The 19,750-nt window shown below is 38.6% G+C and overlaps 1 protein-coding gene across 1 annotated transcript in view; it reads right to left on the bottom strand.

Moving 5' to 3' along the window:
* Positions 1-19,750, bottom strand: part of ARL8B (ADP ribosylation factor like GTPase 8B) — a 35,560-nt gene that overhangs the window by 9,250 nt on the left and 6,560 nt on the right. Inside the window, exons 2-4 of the mRNA XM_058168529.1 lie at positions 4,647-4,727; positions 2,691-2,764; positions 309-402 (exon numbers count right to left, since the gene is read on the bottom strand). Of these exons, the coding sequence (XP_058024512.1) occupies positions 309-402; positions 2,691-2,764; positions 4,647-4,727 (249 nt within the window). The remainder of the gene's footprint in view (positions 1-308; positions 403-2,690; positions 2,765-4,646; positions 4,728-19,750) is intronic.

Raw genomic sequence — 19,750 nt, 5'->3', positions numbered from 1 at the left:
AATCACTCATCCTTTTATCAACTTGTACATAGGTCTACAGTTTTAGTATATTTCTGTGGTCTGTGGCTGACGAAGCTTTTATAAGATCTATTTCAACTTGGATTATATATAAAAAAACTAAAGATAATAATATAAAAATCAAAGATTTACATGACAGGTGTGTGCTTAATAAGCAATATAACAAACGTCAAAAAAAGCTGTCCACAGACAACAATGCAATTATTTTCTAAACAAATTAAAATTTCAATCACATTTCCTCATCGATTTCTTCAAAATTTTCAGGCAGGATTAACATGTCCACTACTCACAGGAATTCCTTGTAGCTGTGGTTTGTCTAGAAGATTGTGCAACTCATTTCTAGAAGCTTCTATTTTTTCACGATCTGCAGCATCTACCATATAGCTATTAAAAAGAATTTGTTTAAATCAGTCTGTGCAATGCAAAGTACACCAGTCCAGTCCAGCAATATTACCAATATTCCCCTCCCAAAGAATTTCAAATAACTAGGAATTTCACTGAAATGTTACAAAAGGTATCAGAAAATTGCAGGCCAAAATCTCATTTAGTGACTAAAAATTGGGTAATTTGACCCCACCACACTCATCGAATTGTAGCAAAGCATGGCTAAAATTATCTTAAAATATGTTGAAGCTTTTCAGAATTCTTCCTCATAATAACTGAGGAGAAAAAAGAAAACACATCAAATTTGAAAATTGCTAAATTGATCGTCTTTGGGATCAGTATTCCCTAACTATTTCCTTATACTATACTTTAATATGTTGATAGCTGTTTTAGTAACACAGTTTCAACATTAGAATTCTAAGTACTCCTCCACTTATAACTGGACACTTAATGATCAGTTATGATAGATCTCCCCAAAAGTTACTTACAATCCAGTTTTGAAATTACAACAGATGCACCCCTCTGTGGTCATGTGATTGGATTTAGTGTTTGACAACCAGCTGACCATTATGGTCAGCAGTCATATGACTGTGATGTTTGATATTTTTTGCTGGTTTCAGGGGGAAAAAACATCCATTGGGTAAAATTGATTCACTTAATGACCACAACAAAAGCTGCCATAAAATTAGATTCAGCCATGTGTTGATCCGCTTAACAAGCAGAACAACTTACAACCATAATTCTGGACTGAATTACAGTAATAAGTCGAGGACTATCTATATTTTATGTCACCACAGAGTTCCAATATGGCTTCTAAGCCACGTTAAGTATTGAACAATAGTGAATTCCAAGTTTTCATTTATAATTGCAATAATTAAAAACATTTTCATCTGAGACTTTAGAATTCATCTAAGTATAACCTAAAGTTATGTAAATTACATAGTCATCATTAACTCAAATACTTAGATTCAGAATATCATTGTCAGAGTAATACAAGGAAAAGCTGCAACAAATCTTAGGTTAACATTCTCCACTCCCAACTCCAAAACTGGGCCTCTGGTGGCGCAACAGGCTAATGCAGCCTATTATTAACAGCAACTGCTTGCAATATTGCAGGTTCAAGTCCCACCAGGCCCAAGGTTGACTCAGCCTTCCATCCTTTATAAGGTAGGTAAAATGAGGACCCAGATTGTTGGGGGGCAATAAGTTGACTTTGTATATAGTATACAAATGGATGAAGACTATTGCTTGACATAGTGTAAGCCGCCCTGAGTCTTCGGAGAAGGGCGGGATATAAATGCAAAAAAAAAAAAAAGCATTTGGAAGTATTTCATTACTTAATAATAAAGTTTTTTAATACTCTATTTTAACTTTTTCTGGAATCCTTTGTCATGTTATAAAGCTTGAGACCTTAGGGAACGCAATAATTTAGAAATATAGAAAATAAATAAACTGTTTTATAACTTGTTATTTTGTCTGGACCAAGGAAAAAAAATTCTAATGTTTTCCTGTTTGTAAAACAACATGATGTTAGAAACCTGCATCCATCATGTTTACCATCATGCCCTTAAGCTCATTCTTTTAGAAATCTTTGATGGTCTCATATTTTGCTAAGTGCTCCAAGTTAGTGCTACCAGGTCTGAGTTGCAAAAATCTGATGACCACTAGATGGCGGCAAAATATTAGTATTTTCTGAATCTCTTTGCCACCATTTAGTGGTCATCTAGGTTTCTGCAGCCTCAATCTTAGGTTTTGTTTCACTTGGTAAGATCCCAATCACATGATGGCAGGAACACTGCAATGGCTGTAACTTCATGGACTGGTCATAGTCCCCTTCATTCAGCTCCATCATAATTCTAAATAGTAGCAGGTTATAACTTAAGGACTACCTATATAAAATCAGCTTCTGAGAAGGGAGAGGCACATTACAATTACATCACCCAAAAAGGTCAGCAAGTTTTATTTTGTGCTTTTGAAAGGGAGCATTTTAAGTAAATTAGGTGTGATAAGCTTAGAGCCTTAATGTACCTATTTTGATTCTTCCTTTGCTAAATAAATAAATAAATGTATACCATCTTGTGACATTTTGTAATGAAATTTCTGTAATAGGCCATGGGGGCCCCCCTAAAAAAAGGACGGGGGAATGAGGTAAGACCTTTAGGCTTCCAAGCCTTAGTTTAAAGAACTTCATGGTTTTGTAATACAGACTTCCTACCAAACAGTTGAGAATAACATGCAACAAAACACAACAGGAAAAAAACATTTAAAATAACACACAAAAAACTTACACAATAGCATTAACTCCTCTGCAGTAGCGTTCCCACATACTTCGGAATCGTGGCTGTCCTCCTATATCCCAAATCTTTTTAAGAGGGGGAAAAAAAAGAATTATATCTGAAGATTTTCCAACTAAAAAGAGCACTATAGCTCACAATGTTCATTTACCAGGAAGAGCAACCAAATATCTCTTTTAATACTCATTGTAATATAACCATGATGGTGAACCTATGGCACGCGAGCCATTGCCCCAGTTCAGCTCTGTTGTGCATGTGCGCACGCCTCCCGCCGGCCAGCTGGTCTTTGGGTCTCTGCTGCGCATGAGTGGGGTAAGGGGGCATGCGCGGGGGGGCAGGGCACATGCACAGGGGTGTACGCTCATGTTCGGGGGCAGGGCACGTGCATGAGGTGCGTGGATGCATGGGGGCCGTGCACACATTGCATTTTGGGGGTTCGGGTACATATACTTTGGGCACTAACCGGAAAAGGTTAGCCATCACTGCAATATAAGATGCTGATTAAAGACCTACACAGGTCTGAACAATCTAAAACAATGCAGACAAAGTAACTTGTCCCTAAGTACTGTATCAGAACAGCAGATCCTATTCAGCCTGGAATGGATTATACATATTGTACAGATTTCATCAGCGTTGCCTCGATCCCCAAAGAGTCCCATACAAAACATCACAGGGCCTCTGGCCACCTTGTCACTCCTGTATTTCCCAAAAGGAACTGGGTCATCTCGAATTGGTTTAGTGGGCAGAAATTTATGGCTGCAATAGCAACAAAGAAGTACAAATGTTTTGCCACTGTTATTATTACTTTGTAGGCCACTGCTTAGTCAAATTCATTTGTGATCTTTTACAACCATTGCTCTAGATGCCTTTAATTAGTTTCATCTCCCACCAGATAAGAAGTTTGCAGAAGTTCGCAGAGACAATCTTATGTGGTGCTCTGGTTGTACTGTTATACCAGAGTGTTCTGATCCAGCTCTCCAAACACAACAAACCCTCCGAAGTTAACTCAAAGATTCCTTTATTAGGAGCACCAGCAGCCCCGGCAAAAAGTTTCACTCTTCTCGCAGGCTAATAAGTCCTGGCAGCCATAAGATGAATAGTTGTCTGCCACACCTATTCATCCCCGCCCTCTGCCTTTTATCCCCAGAGCTAGCAGTGGTGGCTCTTCTTTCCCCAGGATCGGCCCACAGATTTCCACTGCTCTCCTCTTCTCTCCTCTTCCAGTGCCGCACGTCAGGCACTGGACCCAGCTGTTCCTCCTCTTCTTCATCAACTACCTCCAGACCTGGGGGCTGTTGACATCTGAAAGACGATGGATGGCCCAGGTTCCGCCTCTCTCTCTCTCTCTCTGCCAGCTCCATTCCCTCTTCCCCCTCGGAGCTCTCAGGTTGCCCTGATGCTGACCTTGCCTCCCATGCCTCCTCCTCCTCCTCTGATTCGGCTGTTGGAGGGGCTGGCGGCCGACGGGCCATAACAGAGACAAACCAGGCCCCTAGAATACAACTTGTGAACTTGAAACCCAGCAGTACAAAATAGTGGGTGCAACAGTTCTGAGGTCTCAGACTTCCCTCTAAATATTTCTTTTGAGAGGAGTCATATTTATAGGTTATTACATGAGTTTATTCCTCAAAGATAGGACTACATACCACATATTCTCCCATGAGATTTTAGTAAAATGTTCTATGTAATGTTTTCCCTCTATATTTGAACACAGCAGATCAGGGAACTGCCCTGTTTCCCCCAAAATAAGACATCCTCTGATAATAAACCCAGTCAGGCTTTTGAGCACATGGCAATAAGGCCAAGTACTTATTTCAGGGTCTTAAAAAAATATAAGACAGGGTCTTATTTTCGGGGAAACACGGTATGTTAATCTTATTCAAAGATTAAGACTAATGACTCTTCCCATGCTTTTCTCATTAGCAAAATATAATTAACTTGGATACCTACCTTTATTGTGACATTACCCTTGGTAACCTTCCGCATGTTGAAGCCCACTGTAGGAATCATGTCTTCACTGAACTGGCCTGACTGAAGACAGAAAAGAGAAAAGCCTTTAGTGAGCTCTGTCAAGTAGCTGAGTCATCTTTTCAGGCAGTTGCTTTCAGATACAAGGGTTATTGCTGGATAGAATAGAGAACATTTGAAATACTAAGTCTTATTTAGCCTTATTTTTTCTTCCCCTTCTGTCTGAGAAGGTTAAATTTTGCAATTAAGACAGTCCACGAGCATGTATCGCATGTGAGTGAGGCCAGGAAAATTATAAAGTGGAAGGAAAAAGGATGGAACGGCCGACATATTCAGAGTCATATGTAATGACTCAGAAATACCTTGTTGGTTTAGAAAGATTGGATAGAAATTATTCAAGCTTCCCAGCATACCCTATTAAATCTAAAAGGCTACTCCAGGAAATAGTTTACTCTCAAAAAGCGTTAGGAAATAGCACTGGCCAATTAGAATGTCTCATGTTGTTCCTTTTTTTTTTAATTGGACATCAGCATAAAAAGTAATCTTCCCAACACCCTAAGGCGACACAATAGCATCTGGAAGAACTTGAAAAACTTATGCACTTCGTGGGAAAGTATAAAGTCAGCGTCATACAACATTATTCCAAAGCATAAAACCTGAAAGTTTACTTAAAGGATAAGCCCAGGCTTGAAACAGTTGTGAAATATGATAAATGAATTTTCAAAAATTATACAACTAATATTATACTGTAACGTAACATATAAGTTACTCATAATTTTATTAAAGCATTTATTGCTACTTATTTCAATATGGTATATTCCAAGATGGAACAAATGTGAGAAAACACTTCAAAATATATTTATGTATTAAATTTGTTTGCTATTCCATCTCCCTGCAAGGTGATTCTGGGTAGGTTATAATTTCAATAAATGCAAACGTATGTCTACATATCTCCCTTGAATTCATGAAGTACTTGCTCTAGGCCAGCTCAATTGGACTCTAGAATAATAATGTAAAGCTAGCCTCACACTGCTCTCTCAGGATCTGCTGAGAAAAGAAGCAGGCAACACCACTATGGATCTTCTACATAGTTTTTCCTCTACCTTGAACGCTATTAAAGGCACTGCTTGGCATCTTTGCTACTTCTTTTTCCAAGGACTTCTATCTAGCTTAGAACTCCATAGGAGCTTGAAATGGATGTGTCTGGGCTTGAAAACAGTGAACTGTCACTCTACTGTGCAAAAAAGCAAAACTTACTATGCTGAAGGAGGATGGATGGATGGATGGATGGATGGATGGATAGATAGACAGACAGGCAGGCAGGCAGACAGGCAGGCATGATATACTGTGAATGTTTGAATTACTATTCCATAAGATGCCATGAGTCTTTGTTGGAATAAAAAGTGTGTGTGTGAGAGAGAAAGGGGGGCGAGGGAGGGAGGGAGGGAGAGAGAGAGAGAGAGAGAGGGAGGGAGGGAGAGAGAGAGAGATTTTTATCCCAACAAAGAGTCATGGCATGTTATGGAATGGCAATGCAAACATTCACAGTTTAAATAAATCAGAATCTAAGAATGAAAATAATTCATTCTTAAAAAAAGGAATAAAAATCAAAACAATGAAGCCTGATTATTCTAGTTATTATGCTAAATCACAAAACTGAAATATATTTCTAGAATTCCCAAAGATAAAGACAAGTTCTTATGCAGTGAACTTCTGGAAACATTTACAAATATAGGATAGGCAAAAACACACGTTGCCTGACTATATACAACGAATCAGTCATTATTCCACCATGGAAAATAATAATGAATCCTTTCCATTCTTCACTATACATTTTTGCTACCTCTTGCTCTGAATTCTACTTAAGTTCACAACACTCCCAAATTACAAATCAATTTAGCAGAACAGGGTCCCCAAATATCTATTAAATAGACAATTACATCATTATACTGATTTATACCAGTTGTTTAATAACAGCATTACCCAAATGATAAAATGTGCATCTTTTTCATTATAGCATCACCACATAAGTGACTCAACCCATTTCCTTGTCAGCTGATATTCAGAAGACTGGGCTTTTGGCTGCTGCTGCTAAACACAGTGTTAGCTTGTATAAAGGCTTCCTTAATCACAGATGAGAGAGCCAATCTGGTGTCTATTACTGAGACCTCTCAGAAATGTGCCCAGCTGAGTTTTGGGTTTGACATCAGTTGAGACTCTATGTCAGGTCAGATTATCTTCCAAAGCTCTCTTAAGTTTTCTCTCTCTCTGCTGCTCCACAAGTTACTAGATATGAGACCCTGTTTTGGGACTGTCGCTATTGTACAGCCTCTTGGATGCATAGCAAACTCCTTGCCTGAGCCTCCTGATTCTGTCTCAGGATTGGTCATGCAGTTCCCCAGGTTTATGGTTCTTGGGACTTCAGTCTGAGGTAGCTTAGACGTTGTGGTCACCATGACGGTGTCTAACCCTAGTATGGGTCTATCCTAGATCATCCAGAGCCCAACCAGGGGCTGTAGCTGCACCCCTGGTTTTCTCAACAGAGCAGTAGCAATATATTCTGAATTTGGGGGAATTGTGTCTCATCTGTCATAGAAAGATCTTGCCCTGGTAGTAATCAGATTCTCTGCCACTGCCCCCTTGCCATAAGGAGACTGGATCTATTAGATTGATCTATCCCCAGGACTGATGAACCCAGACTGGCTCCAGAGCTGGGCTTATCCCTGATGGTTTGCCTGAACCTTGGTCATTATGTGGAACAGGAGGGAAGCTGAGGCTTTGGATTAGATTACGGTCATGTTCAACCTCTCCTCTCTCATTGATCTGGTTGACATGGTCCATGGTTTACAGAAAAGCTTAGATGAAACAGGTCCCACTCTCAATTCCAGTCATGTGGGGTTCTATAGGGTTCACTATTCTCCCCACTCCTATTTTAATATCTTCATGAAGCCTCTGGGTGAGATCATTCATAGTCATTGAGTATGGTATCATCACTTGGTTGTACATTATCCAGAGTCATCTGTCCATGAAAAGGGTGGTTATATAAGTGTGACATACTTTAGTAAAGCTACTAAAAAAAGCTGTGATGTCAGTAAAGATTCAGTAAAGTCTAGGACAGTATAAAGAAGTTTTCTTCTCAGATGAAGACTAGCAGTTGAAAACTTTCACAAAGTCATCAAGTGAGTTTCCATAGTTAGCCGCTAAACTGCCTGTATGTTAGTAAAAGTGCATCCTCTTTTTTTTTCTGTTTCTTAGTTTCCCCACCATTATAAACTTCACAAGGTAAGATGTCTACACATGTGCAAAATATTATAATTTGTGACTGTTTATTTGTGCCTTCAGTGAGATCTCTGAATAGATTTATTCTATGATCAAGTTTTTGGTCTGGGGGTTGGGTTTATTTTTGTTTTTGGGCAATCTATGGTATACTCACGAATTTTCTCCAACTCAAAAGTTCAAAATGTGTTAATATTCTCTCTGTACTGTTCCTTGAAGTCCATGCTTTGCTTCCATAAAGTGTCACAAGGAAAAACATTGCCTGCATGATTCTGATCTTTGTAGGCATATCTGAATATCTTATCTTTCATTGCCTTCATTGCTACTCTACCAAGTGTAAATCTGTGGTGTTATTTCTTGATTGATGGTTCCTTCCCTATTGGTAGCTTCTGCTCATTTGTTCATTCTTAAGTTGGTTGCTGTATAAATTGTCATTAATTTGGTTTATTTTTAATCTTAGGACATTTTTTCCACTGTGTGCCTGAACTTCCATTATTAGAGTTTGCAGATCATTTACATTTTCAGCTTCCAAGGCAATGTCATTAGCATAGTGTAGGTTATTTTAATTTTAAAACCCTATTTACCCTCTTCCAATCCAGTTTTCCTCAATATATATTGAGCAAAGCATATAGGTCAAATAAATAAGGGGAGAAGATACAGCCTTAATCTTGAGTCAGCCTGTTTCATTTTAACTCTGACGTCTTGATCCATGAACTGATTTCAGATGAGGAAAATTAGACGTTTTATGATTGTTACTTTCCTAAGCACATTCCACAATTTGATCTGCTTTTAAATATGCCAAATACTTGATATAAAAAAGTGAAGCATTCATTTTTTTTCTGCCAGATTTTAAAAGTAATAGCTGCAACTGATAAATACTTATAGACGATTGTATTTTAATATATTGGCATGCATATGAAAATTTTGATACACTACAAATCGGCAAAATTAGGGAAAATTATACATCCTCACAATCTTGACCTCATACATCATAAAGGGATTCTGGAATGTTTGAGTAATTGAATTTTAACACAGCAATGCCTGTAACATATGGAAATGCTTGCAAAAACTGTCATGAGGCATTACTGCTCTTGTTCTTGATAGTCTCCATGTCCTGATTTAATTAGTTCAGTAGCTGCAAATGACATATAATGATGCATAAGAGGCCCCTATGCCCCTAAAAAATAGGTTAATATAATCTCTCTTGCTGACAGGTCAGCTATCAACATACCAATGCATAAATAAGATTTTAAATTAAGCAAGCACAAAGCATAGCTGCCAATACATGTGCTGTTCATGGCAGTGATGAGTCATGTTATTTGACCAAGAGACTAAGACTTAAGCACACCAAAATTAGTGTTCAGCAGTCTTGAACGTTTCGCCACATAAACATTATGTACCTCATAAAAGCCTGCATATATCAATCCTTTTCATTATATCTAGTTAGCTAAGACTTTTTGACTGGAAGTTATCTGATTATGCCCCACAGTCTAGCTGTACTTAAAAGCCTTTTTCTTTTGCTTTCTTCACACCCTTGAGTTACAAGTAACGTAAAGTAAAACTCTATAAAAAGGGAATATGTTCTATTTCCTCCTATTTATATTTCTATGAATCATTCTGAGACTGGACAACAACTTTACAAGCACTGAGAGAATATACTTAAGAACATATTCATCACAAAGGAGGCAGCTGGTGGGTTGTGAAAACGTTCACCCTGAAATGTTTTTATTTAAACTTTGACGGCACAATGTACAGTTATATCTGTAGAAGGAAAGAATCTTATTTGAAACATTTTGACCATGACTTTTTCAAACTCGCGTCTATAATCACAAAGACTAAAAAATGTTTTACTAAAACATGATCCCTTTAATTCTGATTCATACATAAGGGGCAACATGTTACCTCATGCCTCCCACCGACCCGTACGCTCACACAGAGAGGGACTTCTCAGGGTGCCGTCCGCCAAGCAATGTCGGCTGGCGGCCCCCAGGGGAAGATCCTTCTCTGTGGGGGCTCCTACCCTCTGGAACGAGCTTCCCCCGGGCTTACGCCAAATACCTGACCTTCGGACCTTTCGCCACGAATTGAAAACACATTTATTTATTCGGGCAGGGCTGGCTTAAATTTTATTGGTTTTAAATTTTTATTATTAATTTTTAATGGGTTTTAGTTTTATGTTCCAAAGTTTTAGGCCAATTATGTAATAAGTTTTTTAATTCGTATTTTAAATTGTATATTACATTGTTTGTTTTACCTTGGCTGTACACCGCCCTGAGTCCTTCGGGAGAAGGGCGATATAAAAATTGAATAAATAATAATAATTAATAATAATAATAATAATAATAATAATAATAATAAGGATGTATCAACAAGTTTTTAAAACAAAACCAGGACAGAGAAAGTTCTGCTTCACTATTGCTCTTTGGTAATGAGTATTCAAGTAATACTGTGTTTCGGGAAGCAGCATATAACCTTCAAGCCTAGTCATCACTACTATAGCAATAGCAATAGCATTTAGACTTATAATTTATAATTTATATATTATAATTTAGACTTCATAATGCTTTTACAGCCCCCTCTACTAGTCCAATTCTCTGTTAATAAGCTGCTAGACATACAATGTATTGCATGTTACCCATATTTATTCAGTAAAATATGCTTATTAAAATCATATTAGCTTAAAATTAAGCAGCAGAGCTGTTATTTATTTACTGCCAACAAATCAAAGATTGAACAAATAAATGATTAGAATACTAGAATACTCCCAAACCTGTTACAAAACAGTAAATCATTAAAACTCAGCAGTGGTTTTGAGGAGGTCAGTTACAAGTTTTTGGTTTTTTTATAAGTTTTAACTTTTATAAGTTTTATATCCCCTTCATGGATTACTGCCTTGTCATGGCGAAGGGGCTTGAATAGCTAAATGAAGCTATGAGCTATGCCGTGCAGGGACACCCAAGACGGACAGGTCATAGCAGAGAGTTCTGACAAAACATGATCCACTGGAGAAGGAAATGGCAATCCACTCCAGTATCTTTGCCATGAAAACCCCATGGACAGTACAAAAATGAAAAAAGATATGACGCCGGAAGATGAGCCCCTCAGGTTGGAAGGTGTCCAATATGCTACTGGGGAAGAACAGAGGGCTAGTACTAGTAGCGCCAGAAAGAATGAAGCGACTGGGCCAAAGCCAAAAGGATGCTCAGCTGTGGATGTATCTGGTTGTGAAAGGAAAGTCCGATGCTGTTTTCTCCATAGGAACTTGGAATGTAAGATCCATGAATCAAGGTAAGCTGGACGTGGTCAAACAAGAGATGACAAGACTGAACATCAACATCTTAGGAATCAGCAAACTAAAATGGACAGGAATGGATGAATTTAATTCAGATGACCATCAGGTTTACTACTGCGGGCAAGAATCCCTCAGAAGAAATGGAGTAGCCTTCATAATCAATAAAAGAGTAGGAAAAGCAATACTGGGATACAATCCCCAAAATGACAGAATGATCTCAGTCCAAATCCAAGGCAAACCATTCAATAACACAGTAGTCCAAGTCTATGCCCCAACCACTGGTACTGAAGAGGATGTAATTGACTGGTTCTATGAAGCCCTACAGCACCTTATAGAATTAACACCAAAAAATGATGTGCTTATCATCATGAGGGATTGTAACGCTAAAATAGGAAGCCAAAAGATTACAAGAATAACAGGCAAGTTTGGCCTTGGAGTGCAAAATGAAGCAGGGCACAGAATGATAGAATTCTGTCAAGATAATATGATGGTCATATCAAACACTCTTTTTCCAACAACCCAAGAGATGACTTTACACATGGACATCACCAGATGGTCAACATAGAAATCAGATTGATTATGTGCTCTGCAGCCAGATGGAGAAGCTCTATACAGCCAGTAAAAACAAGACCAGGAACTGACTGTGGCTCATATCATGAGCTTCTCCTTGCAAAATTTAGGATTAAATTGAAGAAAGTAGGGAAAAGCCCCAGGCCACTTAGGTATGAACTAAATCATATCCCTGATGAAAATACAGTAGAGGTGACAAATAGATTTAAGGAGTTAGATCTGATAAGACAGAGGGCCTGAAGAACTAGGGCGGAGGTTTGCAACATTGTACAAGAGGTAGCAACTAAAACCATCCCAGAGAAAAAGAAAGGCAAGAAAGCAAAATGGCTGTCTGAGGAAGCTTTCTTTGAGGAAAGAAGGGAAGCGAAAGGCAAGGGAGAAAGAGAAAGATATACCCAGTTGAATGCAGAATTCCAGAGAATAGCTAGAAGAGTTAAGAATACATTCTTAAATGAACAGTGCAAAGAAATAGAAGAAAAGAATAGAATAGGGAGGACCAGAGATCTCTTCAAGAAAATTGGAAATATGAAGGGAACATTTCACACAAAGATGGGCATGATAAAGGACCAAAATGGCAGAGACCTAACAGAGGCAGAGGAGATTAAGAAGAGATGGCAAAATTACACAGAAGCACTATACAAGAACGAGCTTAACATCCCTGATAACCACGATGGGTGGTCACTGAACTTGAGCCAAACATCCTAGAATGTGAAGTCAAATGGGCCTTAAGAAATCTGAGCAACAACAAAGCTAGTGGAGGAGACAGTATTCCAGCTGAGCTATTCAAAATCTTAAAAGACGATGCCATAAAAGTGCTACACTCAATTTGTCAGCAAATTTGGAAAACTCAACAGTGGCCACAGGATTGGAAAAGGTCAGTTTACATTCCAATTCCAAAGAAGGCACTGCCAAAAAATGTTCAAACTATCACACCATTGCACTCATTTCACATGCTAACAAGGTTATGCTTAAAATCCTACAAGCTAGGCTCCAGCAGTATGTGGATCGAGAACTACCAGAAGTACAGGCAGGATTTCGAAGAGGCAGAGGAACTACAGATCAAATTGCCAACATATGCTGCTTCATGGAGAAAGCTAGGGAGTTCCAGAAAAACATCTACTTCTGCTTCATTGACTATGCTAAAGTCTTTGATTGTATGGATCACAACAAATTGTGGCAAGTTCTTAAAGAGATGGGAGTACCAGACATCTTATTTGTCTCTTGAGAAACCTGTATGCAGGTCAAGAAGCAACAATGAGAACTGGACACGGAACCACTGATTAGTTCAAAATCGGGAAAGGAGTCTGACAAGGCTGTATACTATTGCCCTGCTTATTTAACTTATATGCAGAGCACATCATGAGAAAGATGGGGCTGGATGAATCAAAAGTTGGAATTAAGATTGCTGGGAGAAATATCAACAACCTCAGATATGCAGATGATACCACTCTAATGGCAGAAAGTGAAGAGGAACTAAAGAGCCTCTTGATGCAGGTGAAGGAGGAGAGTGCAAAAGTTGGCTTGAAACTCAACATTAAGAAAACTAAGATCATGGCATCCGGCCCTCTCAATTCTTGGCAGATAGATGGGGAGGAAATGGAGGTAGTGACAGATTTTATTTTTCTGGGCTCCAAGTTCACCGCAGATGGGGACTGCAGCCAAGAAATTAAAAGATGCTTGCTCTTGGGGAGGAAAGGTATGGCAAATCTAGACAGCGTACTAAAAAGCAGAGACATCACCCTGCCAACAAAAATGCATATAGTCAAGGCTATGGTTTTCCCAGTTGCAATGTATGGCTGTGAAGGTGGGACCATAAGAAAGGCTGAGCGCCAAAGAATTGAGGCCTTTGAACTATGGTGCTGGAGAAGACTCCTGTGAGTCCCTTGGATTGCAAGGTGATCAAACCAGTCAGTCCTAGAGGAGATCATCCCAGACTGCTCTTTAGAAGGCCAGATCCTGAAGATGAAACTCAATACTTTGGTCACCTAATGAGAAAGAAGGACTCACTGGAGAAGAGCCTAATGCTGGGAAAGATTGAGGGCAAAAGAAGAAGGGGACGACAGAGAATGAGATGGCTGGATGGAGTCACTGAAGCAGTAGGCGTGAGCTTAAATGGACTCCAGAGGATGGTAGAGGACAGGAAGGCCTGAGGAACTTTGTCCATGGGGTCACAATGGGTCGGAAGTCTTCGCAACTAACAACAACAACAAAGTTTTATATGTAACAGTTTCAACTATTCCAATACCTATCTTGCAAGGCCCAAAGCCCAAGCTAGGAAGACTATTTTAAGACTCTTTAGGAGTCGTTTAAATAATAAATGCTGAACAGTTGAAAATTTAACTGGTGGTTTGGAATAAAGGATTATTCTGTACAGGCTAGGAAGCAGAAATATCAATGAAAGAGACATCAAATATATGCATATTTTTATCCATTGGAGTAAATGACTCCAATTTATGGTGCTCCTTTTTACACTAAGTGGATAAATTAGCCACAGTTCACCTATTTCAGTCCTGATCTGCCTTGGGCATATCATTTTGTTGATAAAGATCCATTCCTTCCCCTTGATATGATTCGTTTTTTATCCAGTTTGTTCCTCATTAAACCACTTAAGTTTTTTGAAAGTGTCAAAAACATTCAGATGGAGGTAATCCTATTGATACCTGAATTTCAAAAAGCTTTTGACAAGTCTATGAAGTCTATGAAGACTTGAGAAGTTGGAATAATCATGGGATTATGAAAGTGATCCTCCAATAGACTGGTACCTTGTTGAGCAACAAAAAACAAAAAAAGAAGGAATGAATGGGCATTTACACAATGGAAGTAAGAAGTGGGATCTTCTTTCTACTTCTATCCAGTAAATTAGGAAAAGTTTCAGAGGAAAATTATTTAAATGATGATATGGGTATTTTTAAGAGCACTTATTTTATGCTTCCAATACATACAAAGTATTGTTTAAGTTCTCTTCTACCTAGATATCTGGCAGGATAGGACATTGAAACAAACATTCCTTATAGGAGATAAAAATAGCCTCTTCCTTTTAACATCCTCTGTAAATTTATTAAAGCTATAGGTAGTCCTCACTTAACAATGGTGAGACTGAAATATCCATCACTAAACATAAAGGGCAATATCACATAACCATGCTGCTAAGTGATGGCAGTTCCGATACTTCCAACAGTCCCCAATTACCATCACCATAGTTAAACAAATCAGCACACAATGATATCATTGTGGTTGTGACTTCCAACTTCCTGCTATCTTCCCAATAGACTTTGCTTGTGGAAGTGGCCATGAAAATCATAATCATACGATCATAAAAAACTGCAATGCTCGGAAATTTGTAGTAGTTGCTGAAGGCCCAAATCACAATTGCATAACTGCAGGGGTACTTTAACAGCCAGAACTTTGAGGACCAGTGATTAAGTACCATTCATTCAGCACTGTTGTATAGTCAAACGGTTGTGGAATGAAGAGTCATTGACAGAGGACCACCTGTACTTGAACTCAACAGCCTTCAAGGTATAATACTGTTGTCTTAGTGAGATCAGACATGATCTATTGTTGTTAGCATTTATTATGCATATGTGATAACCCAGGGCTGGGCACGGAAGCAGCAAAGTTGGAATAAAGGCTTAACTCTCCTTTATTTTTATTTTATTTATTTATTTATTTGTCAAACACAACAGTATATATAAGTATAAGCATGAAATAACCATATGAATTGGATACAATCAAAGGGAACACTAGGACAGGAACGGTAGGGATGCTGGTGCTCTTAGGCACACCCCTTACAGACCTCTTAGGAACAGGGTGAGGTCAATAGTAGACAGTTTTTGGTTAAAGCTTTGGGGATTTTGGGAAGAGACCACAGAGTCAGGCAATGTATTCCAGGTATTAACAACTCTGTTACTGAAGTCATATTTTCTACAATCAAGATTGGAGCAGTTCACATTAAGTTTAAATCTGTCGTGTATTGTTGCGATTGAAGCTGAAGTAGTCTTCGACAGGAAGGACATTGTAGCAGACGATTTTATGAGTTATTGCTCATAAAATCATCAGTTATTATTATTGCTCCAACTTTCCCCCAAAAGTCCCACCGTTTACTCCAAGTCCAGGAACAAAGCTCTAAACACACACCTCCAATAGTTCCTGACTGCTATTAGTCCAGAGGAGCAACACAGTTCTGAGAGCAGCCACAGTTCAGGGAATTTGGTTCCAAGGAGTCCTCGTCACAGGAAGAGTTCACTGGGACTGCAGCACAACCCAGAACAGAACTGGGTTGCCGCAAAGTCACACATAGCTAAGCAAGGCAAGCAATGCAAGCAGGGAAAGGCAAACAGGGTAAGGCAAGCAAAGTATCCAGTTGCTGGTAACAGCACATGAAACTGGAAAAAGGCAATGCTTGTTCCCGACAAGTACCCCTCCCAACAGCATCTCTTTAAATCTCATTCCCCAGGTGAGCCTTTTGAAGAGGGGCGGGGTGCCCTCCTCCTGAGTAGTGGGGTTGCCTGCACTGATCCCTCCTCCTCTCCATTCTCTGTGCTCAGGTAATGAGCACGGAGAATGCTCAGGTAATTGCTCAGGTAATTGCTCATCACTGGAGCTCCACTGTCTGCTCTCTCCTCCCCCCTTGCTTGGTCATCCTGAGCCCTCTCTCCTTTGCTGGCAACCTTTCCGAGGGACCTGGGATTGTTTCATCCTGTTCCTCCAGTCATTCCTCTGTCAACCCAAGCTCCATCTCATCGTCCTCCTCAGACCCAAGTTCTGTCATGAGGTCATGACAGTATAAGTAGTTGGTTCATCACTTAGAATCAATTGCAATTGAAGCAACAAAAACTAAATATTATCTTCTTTGCTTTCAACTGTGATTTTATGTTTTATGACTATCAGATTGTAAATTGCCATTAAATATTCAGACTAGGTGGAAACAGGTAATAAGACTTGTAGCGTGTATTACAAGCAGCTGCTTTTGAAGAAACTTGGATGCTTCCAGTGCTCATTTGAATGAAAATGAAGTACTCATCTGCTAAATGAACATGGCATGTTTAACAGTATAACTGCTGTCTACTGTTTTGTTTGCAGTCTAATTCAAAGTGCTGCTTTAAAGCACTACAGGGCTTGGTATCCAGGTACCTACAAAATCAACTATCCCACCCAGATTCATCTTGCCATGTGCATTTAAATATCAAAATATGCTAAATATCAGAATCACACAAGCCATGGTATTTCCTGTGATACTCTAGGGAAGCAAAAGTTCATCTTTAACAAACAGGATAGGAAGAATATTGACACCTTTGAACACGGAACTTAGAGAAGTCTCCTGAGTATACTGTGGACAGCCAAGAAAACTGATAGATGCATTAGGTGAACACCCAGCTCTCTGGAAAAGGCTCTAATGCTGGGAAAGTTAGAGGAGAAGAAGATGACAAACAACTAAATGGGTGGATTGAATTACGATGGCGATCAATGCACATTGAAAGAGCAAGATAAGAATTGAAATGAAGAAAATCTGTGGTTGCTAGGAGTCTAAAAGGACTTGGCCCATAATCAATAATCAATCAACGCTAAGAGTTACCATTCCCTGGAGATAAGGACAGTGAAACCTTGACACACCTTTCCAGTGGCTTTCCTTTCCCGCCCCCCAACCCAACACCGCATCATCCGAGATATGGAATGCCTCCACCTTCTAGTCTCCAAAATGATATTCCACAAAATGAATAGATGCACTGGTGGCAATGGGCTGGCTTAATTAGGCTAGATTTACACACTGTATTCTGTTTTGCAAACCACCTGAAATCCTTTAGAATAGAATTTTATTGGCCAAGTGTGATTGGACACACAAGGAATTTGTCTTGGTGCATATGCTCTCAGTGTACATAAAAGAAAAGATACGTTCATCAAGGTACAACATTTACAACACAATTGATGATCAATATATCAATATAAATCATAAGGATTGTCAGCAACAAGTTATAGTCATACAGTCATAAGTGGAAAGAGATTGGTGATGGGAACTATGAAACGATTAATAGTAGTGCAGATTCAGTAAATAGTCTGACAGTGTTGAGGGAATTATTTGTTTAGCAGAGTGATGGCCTTCGGGAAAAAACTGTTCTTGTGTCTAGTTGTTCTGGTGTGCAGTGCTCTATAGCGTCGTTTTGAGGGTAGGAGTTGAAACAGTTTATGTCCAGGATGCGAGGGATCTGCGAATATTTTCACGGCCCTCTTCTTGATTCGTGCAGTATACAGGTCCTCAATGGAAGGCAGGTTGGTAGCAATTATTTTTTCTGCAGTTCTAATTATCCTCTGAAGTCTGGGTTTTTCTTGTTGGGTTGCAGAACCGAACCAGACAGTTATAGAGGTGCAAATGACAGACTCAATAATTCCTCTGTAGTGAATGCTCTATATAACTGTATAAATAAACTGACTTCATTCTTATTATGAAAGTAGTACATATGACCAAAAACAGAAACATTAATTTTAGGCCTAGGGAAACTTTTTTCACCTGGCTCCACAAGGAAACTCAACATCTCTGTCTAGGTAAATCAGAAACAATTTCCCTCAACACTCCTCCCCCTATTGTCAATATGCTACACAAATCAACATACTGATATCTGGATAGATTCAATTGTTTAATGTGAAGGGTTTGCCATTGCCTTAAAACCGATTGCCTTATTTGCAAGCATATTTTAACTGAAATGCAGCTGTAATTTCCTTTTCACTTGGGATATATTTGTATATATTTTTATTTAATTAATTTAATTAAATTTTTATACCGCCCTTCTCCCGAAGGACTCAGGGCAGTTCACAGCCAGATAAAATAACAATGAATAAATACAAGTTAAAACAGTAATTAAAAAACTTATTAAATATGGCCCTTAATTAAAATATATTTAAAAATATATTTCCTACAAAAAACCATTTCATTATTTTTTTTGCATTCTTTTTCATATTTAGAGCTGCAACATGTTTGTGCTTTGCATCTGTAGGCTTTTAATAAAGATCACAAGAAAGGTTTAGCAAAGGTCACTGCTAAACCTTCATATATCAAAATCAGCCATGGAACTGTCCACTAGCTTTAGCCCCAGTAGCCATAAATTAGCAAAACAGCATCATGTTGGCAATCACTAACAACCAAAAATATTATTCCATAAAATTAGAAAAAGAGCATATACAATTCTGCAACCTTTGCTTTAATACACTAAGTGGAGTGGCATGCTTTGCTTCGTAACAGATGATTTCAATGTTATTAAAATATTCTGAATTTACTGGGTAAATTTATTGGGCTGGGTATTCTTTTGTAGTAAATCCAGTTTTGTAACATCTTATTTCATGAGTCTACTATTATATCCGTTTGGAAAATGTCATGATCCAGTTTGAATGACATAAGAAACTACATGACTACATAAGAAACTACACTGTACATAAGGTTTACTTTGCAGTTAAAAGCCATGCTGTACAGGTAGTCCTCAATATGACAATACAGCCCAAAATGTCCATTGCTAAACAAAACAGTTTTTATGAACATTTTGACCCATCTTACGACCTTCCTTGCCACAAGCTGTTAAGTAAATCACCACAGCTGTTAAGTTAGTAACATGGTTCTTTGTAACATGATTTTGCTTGTCAGAAGGTCGCATGACCCCGGGACATTGCAACCATCATAAATACATGCCAATTTCCAAGTGTTTGAAATTTGATCATGTGACCAAAGGGATGCTGTAATGGTCATAAGTGTGAAAAATGGTTGTAAGACATTTTTTTCAGTGCTGTTGTAACTTCAAACTGTCACGAAATGAATAGTTGTAAGTCTAAGACTATCTTTATTATCATTAACATAAGTGAAATTGTTCCAGAGATACTTGCTACAATGAGGCCTGCACATAAATACAAATATACCTTTTCTAACAACAAAGCCATTGCGCTACAGCCAAATCTATATATATAA

The sequence above is a fragment of the Ahaetulla prasina genome, chromosome 2 (assembly GCF_028640845.1).
Source record: "Ahaetulla prasina isolate Xishuangbanna chromosome 2, ASM2864084v1, whole genome shotgun sequence".
Lineage (NCBI taxonomy): Eukaryota > Metazoa > Chordata > Lepidosauria > Squamata > Colubridae > Ahaetulla > Ahaetulla prasina.
Note: the sequence above shows the minus strand (reverse complement) of the source record. Positions and strands in the feature narration are given on the sequence as shown.